The 12,240-nt window shown below is 35.1% G+C and overlaps 2 protein-coding genes across 2 annotated transcripts; both read left to right on the top strand.

Moving 5' to 3' along the window:
• The first annotated feature begins 1,286 nt into the window (after positions 1–1,286).
• On the top strand, positions 1,287–5,613 carry LOC108378379 (uncharacterized). The gene is made up of 3 exons (XM_017634678.1): positions 1,287–1,395; positions 4,152–4,325; positions 4,702–5,613. The coding sequence occupies exons 1-3, from the start codon at positions 1,344–1,346 to the stop codon at positions 4,926–4,928; spliced, it is 453 nt and encodes a 150-aa protein (XP_017490167.1). The 5' UTR covers positions 1,287–1,343; the 3' UTR covers positions 4,929–5,613.
• A 1,766-nt stretch (positions 5,614–7,379) lies between these two features.
• Positions 7,380–8,572, top strand: LOC108378377 (uncharacterized). The gene is made up of 3 exons (XM_017634677.1): positions 7,380–7,827; positions 7,950–8,126; positions 8,253–8,572. Exons 1-3 carry the CDS (start codon positions 7,779–7,781, stop codon positions 8,504–8,506), a joined length of 480 nt encoding a protein of 159 aa, XP_017490166.1. The 5' UTR covers positions 7,380–7,778; the 3' UTR covers positions 8,507–8,572.
• Positions 8,573–12,240: the final 3,668 nt, after the last annotated feature.

Here is a 12,240-nt window from a genome sequence, read left to right as displayed (position 1 = left end):
GGACTTGCAAGTTCTAAGGCAATACAGATAAGCTCGGCATAGTAAGGCGAAGGTTCATCAACTCAATTATCATCGAATGGGGCTCGGCTTCGTTTCCTCCACTATAAAGATATGCAGTACTCAAAAATAGTCAGAATTTCCTGCAGGGTATATTTTAGCTTTCAGACTGTCCAACAGGAGGTTGCCGACACTTGCGTGCCAAAGAGTAATTAACGCTGGCTGCGTCACGGCGCTCTCTCCTCCAAACAACCAAAACAGCTCTGAAGAGTGTTATATATATATATATGTATATATGCATACATAAGTACTAACAAAATATCACACGGAGCCTCGACCAGCAACATGTGAGTAAAAATTATCAGATGAATGGATTTGTGTGCTCATTTTGGTGGAAGCAGAGGCAAACGAAGCAGATGCTGAAAAAAAGAAGCACTACGTAGTGGAGAAGAGTAGACTAGATATATAGGTTTGTATCCGTATGAAGGAATATCTATGAACTTACACAAGATATGCTACGGATGGACCGCGGATAAATTAAAAATACTATTTCTTTCAAAGCGAAAATTTTTTAGTATATAAGCGTGTGTGAGTGTATATAGCATCCTATATATGTATACATACATACATACAGATAATTTTAATTATTTGCGGAATTTTTCGTAAGTAAAAATTGCTTTTCGATGTTTGGAAAATGCTCAGGGATGCCAGTGCAAATTCTGACGTGACGTTGCGCGGTCCAAAGAGAAATCGGCATCGAAATAAATCGGGAGAGAAAGTGGACAAAGTTGACAAATTCGAAAAAAATTAAAAAAAAAAGTATTATGCATTTGAGGCGATGGAAAATCGTTTGAGTGAAGTAAAAGCGTGCCAAATCAAAGCCAAAAAAATTATGTGATAAAATTGTTTTGGAAAGCTATAAAAGTATCCTTGCAGAAAAAAATTAAAACCTTTATTAAAGAGTTGACTTGAAAATCAAATTGTTTGAAGATACAGGCATGTTTCCATAAAAACAAATTTAAAGTAAAACTCATAGATCATGAGATTTTAATTTAACTGCATATTCAACGCGCTGTGATTTTAAAAGGGCTGGAAAGCGAAAAATTAAATACATAAAAGCTAAAAAATACAGAAGCTTGTGTATACAAATATTGAAGTACAGATGCACGTCAGTTGAAAAGCGAAATCACTATACGTAAATCAAACAATTCTGCAGAAATTCAGTGAAATTTTATTGTGTAATAAGACTGTGCATTTTTTCATAAATCATCGGTANAAAAAACAAAAACTACATTGCATGCACTGAGCGAACAAAAATAAATGAATTAATTTTGTGGAACAAAGAAATGCAGCGTTTAATGTGCATAGGAGCCTTGCTGCTCAGTTTGGCCGTCAACGGTTGGTATTTATTTTGGACTTATTTTTAGTTATGCTTGCAAAAATGTATTTTACGTCTTTTGAATAAGTTAAAAGGTCCGGTTAAACATAGGCCACTTAGGGCCGGTTACTCAAGTCATCGTTATCGACGTCTTCGACTCCATGCATACAACAGGGAGTCGGTAACGTCGATAACTATGTTTAACCGCAGATTAGTGTTAACCAGACATTGAGTAACCGGCCCTTAGCTTGATAGTTTAAAATTGAGGTTTCGTAAATTTAAAACACAAAAAGATGTTTGTAGAAATACAAAAACTCATATTAGATAGTTTGTTAACTTGTTGAATAGCTGCACAATTTACCATTTTTTAACGTAACTGGAGAAGTGAGAGTATGGGGAAATTTCAGTATACTCAATGAGTACCTGGATACTTTGCAGGATGCTTTCACTTAAGTACCAATTTTTTAAGTCGATTGCTAAATACTTTCAAACTAATTACTTTATGATTTAGGAAAAATTAAAAAAATAACACCCTACGCTCAGCTCAACTTACCTAACCACAATGCACTTCACCTCACCTCAAATCAACTCACCCCACCTAACTTAAACTCATCACACCTGATCCTACCACACCTGAATTCACCAAACTTTAACTAGCCACAACTGAATGCTTCACACACTTTCTCACCACACCTCAGTCAAACTCACCACATCTCACTTTGAGAACTATTTCAAGGTTTAAGATATTCTCGGGACTAAATCCGGATTTTCAAGACCATTTCGGGATTTTCGGGGCTATTTCGGGATTATTTGGTCTAAATCTCGAGACTCTTTATTTTTACACTGAGTAGTTAAAAGCAAATGGATATTTAGTTCAGTAAAACATAGAAAGATATGGCTGAATGAAAAGACTTCGATTCAATCGACACACATACTTAAAACATCTTTACAGATGGTTGTAAAATAGCTGAGAGGTTGGTGGCTTCTCTGTGCATATATTTACACATAGACAGAAAATTGGATGCAACTCGGAAAAATTCGTTATGCGATTTATGAAAGTTTCATTCATCCATTTTACGTTCTAGGTTAAAACAAAATATCCGATGCTTACGTCGCCAATAGTTTATATTTACATATGTATGTATGTATATATGTGTATGTGGATATGCATATTTAGGAGTATGCACGCACATTAGGGTGGTCCAAAGAAAGTAAAGTCCGAATTGTAATGTTCCCCAATGGTTTTTCTATATATAAACAAGTTTTCATCGCAATGGCATATAATGCTTTAAAATCTATATTTTTCAATCCGCAAACTCTTTTTCTCTTCAGAGACTTCAAGCAATAATATCCAGTTAATTATTTGCAATGTAAAAAAGTGTTAAATAAACAAAAAACAAAATGTTAAATAAACAATTGGCTTGAAGTCTCCTAACCTCATTGCATTTTTTCGGGGCTTTTAGGGACCTGTACAAAAATATTGCAAAAGTTACTTGCTTGCAAGAAAAAATGCAGAATTCAAACTGCTTGTGGTGGTAAAAAAGTACTTTTTACATTGCTTTCAAAGTAACTGAATTTCCGACGGGGTATATACATACATATTTATATGTATTGTTATTATATATAATAAGTTATATACGTACGAGAATTCTACGTTCAAATAACATATCATATGTGGGGTTCATTTGACCGTCAGGGTCAGGATCATTTGAAACGTCAATCTTCCTATTCAATAATTTTTTTTTTTCATCAAATTTACCCAACTACGATTAGTAAATTTGTTGAATCAAAAGGGGGGTTACCAGTTAAAAAAAAAAAAAAACATGTTGACCTCGATGTGACCTTGAAATTGTCCCTCACTTTATTTTGCCACTCGGCATTGGAAAGCTTGTTTTTTAATGAATTTTCCACGTTTTTAAAATAGTTTTAAGTTAAAAGAGAAATGGGCAGGGTGGGGGTAACGTTCAGAAAGAATGCCCCATATATTACACCGTGCGTGCAGTAAATTTTACACACAAACAAATTAATATATTCGCGAAAATACGGAAAAAATATAGTAAGACTGCGTTTTTAACTTTTCACTCTGACGTCAGCATTTTTTAAAGGACTTTGCAATTTCAAAAATATGATTAATTCAAAAAATTATTAAAAAATTTGAGTGCAATGTAAAATAACAATGTGGGTTTCAAAAAAGGGAAAATCCTGTAGAATTAAAAAATATAATATTTTTTGGTGCATAAGGACGAAGGATATGGAAAATTTCCTTTTAAAATTTTATCCTTGAATATCCTTGAAAGATTGCAATATTTATTTTTGAAAAAATTACAAATTAAGGACACACGACCACATCCTCGAATTTCTTTCCGCTAACGTTATTAACTTAAAAAAATTAAATTAATTAAAAAGCGTATTTTCAATACTTAGTCGTCCTTGTAAACCAATTATTTACTGTATTTCAATTCTACAGAATTTTCTCTTTCATTTGGTGTCCATACTGTTACTGCACATTACACTGATTTTTTTTAAATATTTTTTTTGAGTTAATTATATCACTAAAATTTCAAAAGTCCTTTCAAAAAATCCTCACGTCAAATTGAAAAACTTAAAACGCAGCCTTACTATATTTGGCCCATTGTTTCATGAGTAGATTGATTGTTTCGTGTGTTTTGAAATTTGTTTTTTTTTTGCTTTTGTCGCACGGCGTTATAAGCTATAGCTTCTGTTTTTAATGCATTTTGATTTATTATTTTTTTTTAATTTTGCTTCTTTCTCACAGCCTTGGCCATTCAATGTTACTCGTGCGAATCTGTTTACAACACAAATTGTGGCGATGATTTCGACATGGAAGACGACTTCAAGTGGGACTGTTCACACGTTGCGCCGCCTCGTTATCTAGAAAACGATTTGGATATACGGAACGCCACCGCATGTATGAAGCGGGCGTATAAAGGTTAGATTATATGTATATAGTACACTATTTGTTTACCTTGGAACCGAGTTTCCCAGTGTGCTTTTAAGATCTCTACCTACATACCGTACGTTTAATAGTAAATAATATACAGAATTATTGAAAAATTGCAATTTTGTGGCAAAACGCAATCAAAGTTTGATCAATTCATACAGTTGGTATACCAAAAGACAGATGGAGAGACATACGTACATATATCTTAGCCACCTCGGGAAGTTTAGTCATCTGTTATTATATATTCTCTCTTCAAAAACGTAAATTTTGAGTGACATCTCTATATTATTAAACGTGCGATATGTTGTTGTTGTTGTGGCAATACATCCAACAGATTCACATTTTTTTTTCCTTCCACTTGCAGTGAGCGGCATGCAAAGAATCGAACGCAGTTGTTTCTTCGGCGATGTCAACGACACCGTTATAGGTTGCCAATTGGATCCCACGCTGGATGAGGCGGAGGCGATATCTTGTCACATTTGCGACAATGAAGACTTTTGCAATCACAGCAACCAGCCGCAAGCATGGCCGCAGTATTTGGTCGTTATCGGATTTGCGTTGACGGCTAAACTCTTAATTTGGCTGAGCTAAAATACAAATACAGATATTGTTCAAAACACAAGAACCCACTCCAAATAATAAGTAGGAATAAATAGCTTAAATTTAATTTCCGTTTTTATTAGTCCATACACGACTATGTACATTTCGCACGAGTTCTTCAAAAATATATCAACTTAAAATTTCGCATAAAACTACATATTTCTGTGTGTTTATGGTAGATAATCATATCGGTGGAATTTGGCTGCGAGTTTTTGAAGCTAATCACAACAAAATATTACTTCTGCTCTGGCTGGAAGGTAAAAAACTAAGTACTAGCTGTTCGTAATTGTAATTCTTAGTATTGAAAATGAATTTGAGGTGAAGCTCGGCCAAACAGTTAGCTAAAATTTTAGCTTAAAAAATTTGTATATAAAAAATTAATATTTTGAGTTAATGCACTTTTGAAGAGCTCGTGCAATATGTGTGTAACTCGATTTTCGGTTTGGTAGACTGTAGCGAAGTAGAAAAATTCGATATATATGTAGATAGACATACAATTAAAAATGCAAGAAAAAACCGCAAAGAATATGTTTTCTTATACATAGGAGTAAGGTTAAAATAAAGTAAATAGAAAACAACGCGTGCTAAAACAATGTCAACTAATTAAAGCCAATTGGCCATTTAAACACAATTCAACATAACTACTTTACTCATTTCGAGGTAGGGATTCGCTATAGGTAAGGTTATGATACGAAGGCCGCCACTCTCCATACAGAAACTAAAGGACCAGGAAACCCTTTGTGCGACCACTAGCTGATTTGCGCCATAGTTTGATTCATGCAAGTTAAGCGAAGATAACCCGAATTGTACATTTGTACAGAATTTTAAATTTTTTCCAGTCACAGAGTGGTGTTGTTTAGGAATTTGAGTTCAGCTCAATAAAAGAATTTCCGAACAACACCACTCTGTACCTGGCAAAATGAACAAATCTGTGCAATTTGTCCATTGCCATATATGTATGTTCGAGAACCAAGACGTCATTCTTTGTGTACACTCCTCGTCACAAAGTATGCTCGGCAAAAAAAATAAAAATTCAAAAATCGACGCTATTTTAAAGCCACTTGAAAATTGCACTTTATTATACTAAAATTGAATATCCGAAATTTTTATAAAAATATTATTAACTTATTCACTGTAGGTCATTAGGATAGAACACCCCTTTGTTGAATTTTTTTTTTGTATTTTTATGGAATTTTAAAATCAGATTGACACGTAGAATATGCTATATTTTTATAAGAAATTAATGAATATGAAATAATGAAAAGGAAAACTGTAAATACTAACGGTTAAATGGGTGCACTACTTATTCAAATGACGAGGAGTGCATCTCATAGCCAACTCGTTAAAGAGACTGAGTTGCACTGTGAAACATTAACACCAGACTAGCCGTCAAAATAGATGGTGATCGATCTCTCTGTGCAGTAAGAGTTCCTAAGACAGAGAACCGGCTCTTTGGCTGGAAAACATTAAAGCACTCTGGTTAACTCAGGCTTATGTTTTATAATAGTTGGATGGCGCTGCCAATTTTATTGCTTTGCTTAAGAGTACACTAACCTAGCTGCTTGATAGTTCGAACTATAGTATCCAGAATTCTAGAATGCCAAATCTAGTTTCCCTCTTGGGCTTTAATTTATGGTGATCACGTTTCTACCAAAAATGTCGCCTTTTGATTGCCCCTTTCTCTTTTCGTGTTCGATTAAAAATTAAAGGCAAAGGGTGCGAAAATTTCGTTTCTTAAAATGTCACACTGTTGTAAGGCAAAAAAGGCATATTTTCTGTTCTTTGAAGTTTTTGCAGTGGAGATAGTTGCGCTGAAAATCAGATGGTTCTTTAAAACGACAATATTATGAAATACGTGAGTTAGACAACGACAAGAAGGCGAAGACATGCCCTTTGACAGGGTTGAGTGCAACATTAAACGCATTTTGCACCGAGTAGGGCAACAATTTTTGGAAGCTACGAAATCAACATTAAACAATAAATCCGAAAATAAATCTACATAACTGGATAGATCGTTCCATGAATAGTACGAGTTTCCAAAAATTGGCATGGGAAAAATATTTTTTCACTCTCCGGAAACCCAAAAATATTAACTATGCGTCATATAGTATAAGTTTTTTTTTATTATTTTGAAAATACAAATATGTATGTCTTTAGTTGTTTGACTCTATGGACATGAGAGGCATCTGTTGCTCTCTTCTCCATCGTTACACGGTGCAACACCAAAACAAATTCTTTACGGGAAAATTACTCCCACTTCTGGCCTCTCCTCGTTTTTTTTCTCCCAACTAATTATACAAAAGAGAAAGTATTCAGAAGAACCAAAACGTGAACTGCTTCTTATGCTCATTAGGGTAGAGCACAAACTTGAGTCTACAACCTTTGAACAAAAATTAAACTATGAGGATTTATCAGACTATTTTTTCCTACATATTGACCCAAGTGGCAGTTCCTGAAGAAAACGATGACTAGTTTTCGAAAAATTGAACTTTTCAGCGAATAAGTAGGTGTGCCTCTAACCCACATGCCACAGTATATACTACATATGTACATATGTATGTACATACATACATACCTATAGGTAATAAATAAAAGTAAGCTAAAAATGTCCCATGCGCCTTTAGAATCTGCTCTTGGCAAATGTTTGAAAGAGACGTAATTTTGTCGCAATCATCATAATTTTATTTCCGTCGTGGGAGATTTCAGTTCCATTCTTGCTGAAACATCGGAAACATCGGTACGACCAAGAGTATTCGCCATTGGGAAATAAAATTTTATTTTTTTGGAAAAGTAATATTTGTTTGAAAAAGTATATTGCGCTAGTAAGAACAGTAGAACGCGATGAGGTCAGCGCTAATATTTATGTTAATTTGGGGCTGCATATCAGCAGGTAGGTGGAGAGGAACAAACAAATTCAGTTTAAAAAACCTTGAACTTATTTACACTATTAGTGCTTATGTTTGCATATTTTGTCTTTAAACCGAATCTGAATCTCCAAAAATCTCCCATCAGCACTTAGTATCGAATGCTATGATTGCGAGTCGCTGAGCGATCCACGCTGTAATCAATATTTCGATCCCGAGGGAGTCAAGCAAACCGACTGTGATGACGCGGATATGCCAGCGTATTTGCATAAGTACGAGCGTCGCATAAAAGCTACCGGCTGTTTAACGAAGGTGCACGAGGGAGGTAAGTGTATGAGCATTACGTGGAAAGAGCAAGGGTACTACATAAAATTCTCCAACTCATTTTTTATATTCTTTCTTTCGATGGTAAAAAAATTGTGCTCACCTTCGTTCGATTTTCCTTCCTTAGTCGCTGATCGCCGCTTTTACATTCGACGTAGCTGTTATTTCGGTGATCCGGAGGATGTTGATGAAGCCTGTGAAGCCCCAGATCCGTATGTGCCATGGGCTAATTTGATTTCGTGTTCAGTTTGCACGGAAGACTTGTGCAACGTAAATGCCCTCAATGAGGCCCAGCACTCCCTAAGTGTGTGGCATACACTAACATTGGTCGGATTAACTTTAGCGGCACTGGCTTTGAACCGCATTCAAGGGATGTTCTAACAATAGTTTAGGTGTTGTGTGTCTTGTACTGTATTCTCACAATAAAGAGACACGAAGTGAAATTTACTTTATAATTCGTCGATTTTTTTNTGGCTTTGAACCGCATTCAAGGGATGTTCTAACAATAGTTTAGGTGTTGTGTGTCTTGTACTGCGTTCTCACAATAAAGAGACACGAAGTGAAATTTACTTTATAGTTCGTAGATTTTTTCCTGTATTCTTTTAAATGCCCTATTTGTGTTTCTATACAGAGTAGTTATACAAGTTTATAAAAATAAAACTTCTTAAGGTGAGCGATACACACATGAAAGCCGATAGTCTTTGCCACTGGTATACACTTCTGAGAGAGCTCGGTAGTTATTGACATCTATGTACAGGTCAAATCGTTTTATTTTCAATTTCTCGGCACGGGGTCAAACAAATATTATCATTGGAATGAAGCGATAGGAAAGAGCAATGCGATGCGATAGGCAAATACATAGTAAATAATACGCTGTGCGATTGCCTATCGCATCGCATTTCCATTTCGTATCGCATTACAGAGTAGCCCGCCTGGAAATGTCATTGATGGCCTTAATGGTACCCTCTCCCCACAAAATCAACGGCGGTGCATTTCACTGCCTATGTATAAAGATCGACGGCGAATTGGCCTAAATAATAGTTCCCACGACAGCCGGTTCTACGTACCGGAATGACTCGGGTTCTACCCGAGCAAGGGCTATTGTTTCGGCGTTCTAACCTTGTTTAGGTCGGCGAATTCTCTCAAACGTGGTTCCTCATGGGGCAACATATGCTCCATATACTTCTGCTCAGGGCTGGCAGAGTCAAACCCTAGGGCCAGAAACAACACCAGCCGAGTATGCCAGTGACGACTGCATCCGAACTTCACCTCGGTCAGGTGCAACACTTGCGATGGGTGAAGCCAACTCCGCACCAGTTCGGGTTTTAGCACTTACCGGCAGGCAGTGGACCAAGTCGTTCGTGGCCCCGTGCTGTTCAAACCGGACCGCGTCCACGATTCACCGGAATTCACCTCAGCAACACAACACCAACTCAACCACACCCCAACACAACACAACCAAAGACTCACACATGGACACAATGAATGCCGTTTTGGGAACACAACCATCTAACGTGGACGAGACAGAGCTTCGTCTGCCCAGAAGACTCGAACCACAATAGCCCAACTTCGTTCTGGCTACTTCAACAAGTTAAATTCGTACCCGAGCAGATTAGATAAGATGTGCGCAACGAGTGCCCGGCATGCGGAGAGAGACCACCACGACTCGAGGCATCTCTTCGCATGCCCCTACAACCCACTCCGCGTGGTTGTGTAGCTGCTCTACAACAACAACAACACCTAGTGGATTTACTAATTTAGGTGGGTTTTGCAACAACAACATTACTGCAGCAGCTACTTGAAAAAGCCCCCTTTTATGTATTTCTATTAAAATGACTAAACTTTAAACCTTTTTTTTATAATTTTCGCACATAATTTTTTTCTGCGCACTTTTTATTAAATTATGACAATTTCTTTGATTTTAATTTTATTTAAATGTTTTATATTTTCAACATATACATATAATATAATTCGTTTGGTGTTTCTGTTTTACATCAGAAAATTCACGTACATTTTCAATAATAATAGTAATGATTAAAATTTCAATATTTTCTTTATTAACTATAATTATATGAATATTTTTTTAATAATAATTATTTTATTGTAATAATCGGAGTAACTATAACAGTATGTATGTATGTACTTTATTCGTAATAGTAGGCTAATTCATATTTCAGTTAATTATTAACATTTAGTTAAATGTTTCATATATTTCTTTTTTCTTTTATTAATAAATTGTCATTAAACTCATAGCGTTGACGAATGAATATAGTTACGTATGTGTGTATATACTAAGATGACTCGGATGATAATAATTAAATACATACATACATATAAGGTATTTAAAACAATTAACATACATATTCTACGTGTACATAACTCAAATATATATACATATATATGCATTTATGAGCTTTGTATTTTGTATATCGATATACACACATAGATAGATAGAAAGCTACTTGCACACACAATCAAAATCTATGCACTACACATACATATACATATTTATAAATTTAGATAGCAAATGTACATACATATATTTATATAAATAAACTGTCATATTGTATATTTATGTATGTAAACTTTTGCACTTCTAAATTGAAGACATAAACATGCATTTGTATATTTTGAAGAGCTACACATTTAATATAACAAAAAGACGGTTTCCACTATGTATTTGTTGTTTTGTATTTCTCATTTCTTTTTTTTTTACTTTTTACCAATTTTTTGGACCTTTTTGGTGGCTAAGTCATTTAATATACATATTTTTCTACAATGCATTTATTATTGTTTTTTTTTTTGTTTTTGATAACAAATCAGTTACTTATTTTGCTTCGTATTTAAAAAAAAAAAAAATTATTTTTTTAATTATTATTTTGCCAAAGTAAACTAGTGCACAAACACGTATGTACATATAAACATTGTATACTTGAATTACAAAGAGTTTTCTTTTACTTAATTTTTATAGGAAACTTATATTTTATATAAAAACTAATGATATAGAATACTGATAAAACTTGCTTAATTCCAGGCTACGCATCACATAAAACATACAACAACAATAGCAACAACAAATGTCACAAAATTGATAACTTCTCTGCACTCCGCCGACTAACCGTCAACAACAACAATGTGTAGCACACTCACTTACTCGTGCATATGTATATATGTAAATATACAACTTATTTGGTAAAAAATTAAAACATTACAAAAAACAATAAAAATATTTAACAAAAACGAGTAGGCAAAGAACGAATTTGTTTAATTGCTTGCGCTTGCGGGTGAGTGCCTAAATAGGTAATGGGGTTTAAACAATAACAATAGGGTGACAACTAGATACATATACTTTAACAGCACTTATGTAAATAATCATTTTCACTCCTACATACATACATACATACATACATAAACAATACCCAGTCGGCAAAATTTGGAATAAATAGTCCTTCTCAGAGTCCCTATGTCGGATCTTTCGAAGCGATAGGCGTTCTTTGTTCGATTCGTTGCTATAGTCTCAAGGCCTATGATTCAGCTTCCTTTATAGGGGAAAAGCTTTGCATGAAATAAGAATGACACAGTTGAAAGTTTACACGCGCCCGCATTTTTACTGCGATTTTTTTTAGTTTATTTGAATTCCTTGGCCAAGGAAACACAACCTCTCGTCTGCTGTCGAATGCAGCGCTATTGGCAGATCTTGCAGCACAGCTTGCTCAGAGAAAGTCTTATTCAAAATGCCCTTCTTGACAGCGTTTAGTTAAATCACTATGTCGACTAGGTAACTTTATTGTATTTATGTATATATTACTGGACAAACCCTATCTTAGCACAAACTAGTTTTTCCTAGGCTAAACTAGTTGTACCTAGATCTAATATATCCGTCCAATGCGGAAACAAGTTGGACGCAATAATATTGTGGACTGCGTACCTGGAGTTGGACTGATGAGGGTTATTTTAAGCCTGCGCTTAAAGGTGTTCTGCGCAAAAATACTGTGGCCCCTGATCTAGTTTAGCCTAGGCAAAACTAGTTTGTTCTAAGATCGGCTTTGGCCGGTAACATATGCACACATACATATGTATGTATGTGCGTATGTACATAGTTGCGTGTTCTTAAG

Source organism: Rhagoletis zephyria, unplaced genomic scaffold, assembly GCF_001687245.7.
Source record: "Rhagoletis zephyria isolate East Lansing unplaced genomic scaffold, Rhagoletis_zephyria_1.1 Rzeph_scaffold_13986, whole genome shotgun sequence".
NCBI classification, from domain to species: domain Eukaryota; kingdom Metazoa; phylum Arthropoda; class Insecta; order Diptera; family Tephritidae; genus Rhagoletis; species Rhagoletis zephyria.
Note: the sequence above shows the minus strand (reverse complement) of the source record. Positions and strands in the feature narration are given on the sequence as shown.

Bases quoted from the DNA above. Each gene is read 5' to 3' on its own strand.
- LOC108378379 (XM_017634678.1), top strand. From the start codon at position 1,344: ATGCAGCGTTTAATGTGCATAGGAGCCTTGCTGCTCAGTTTGGCCGTC. The intron at 1,396-4,151 runs GTTGGTATTTAT...TCTTTCTCACAG, and splicing joins GCTCAGTTTGGCCGTCAACG to CCTTGGCCATTCAATGTTAC. The intron at 4,326-4,701 runs GTTAGATTATAT...TTCCACTTGCAG, and splicing joins TATGAAGCGGGCGTATAAAG to TGAGCGGCATGCAAAGAATC.
- LOC108378377 (XM_017634677.1), top strand. From the start codon at position 7,779: ATGAGGTCAGCGCTAATATTTATGTTAATTTGGGGCTGCATATCAGCA. The intron at 7,828-7,949 runs GTAGGTGGAGAG...ATCTCCCATCAG, and splicing joins TTGGGGCTGCATATCAGCAG to CACTTAGTATCGAATGCTAT. The intron at 8,127-8,252 runs GTAAGTGTATGA...TTCCTTCCTTAG, and splicing joins AACGAAGGTGCACGAGGGAG to TCGCTGATCGCCGCTTTTAC.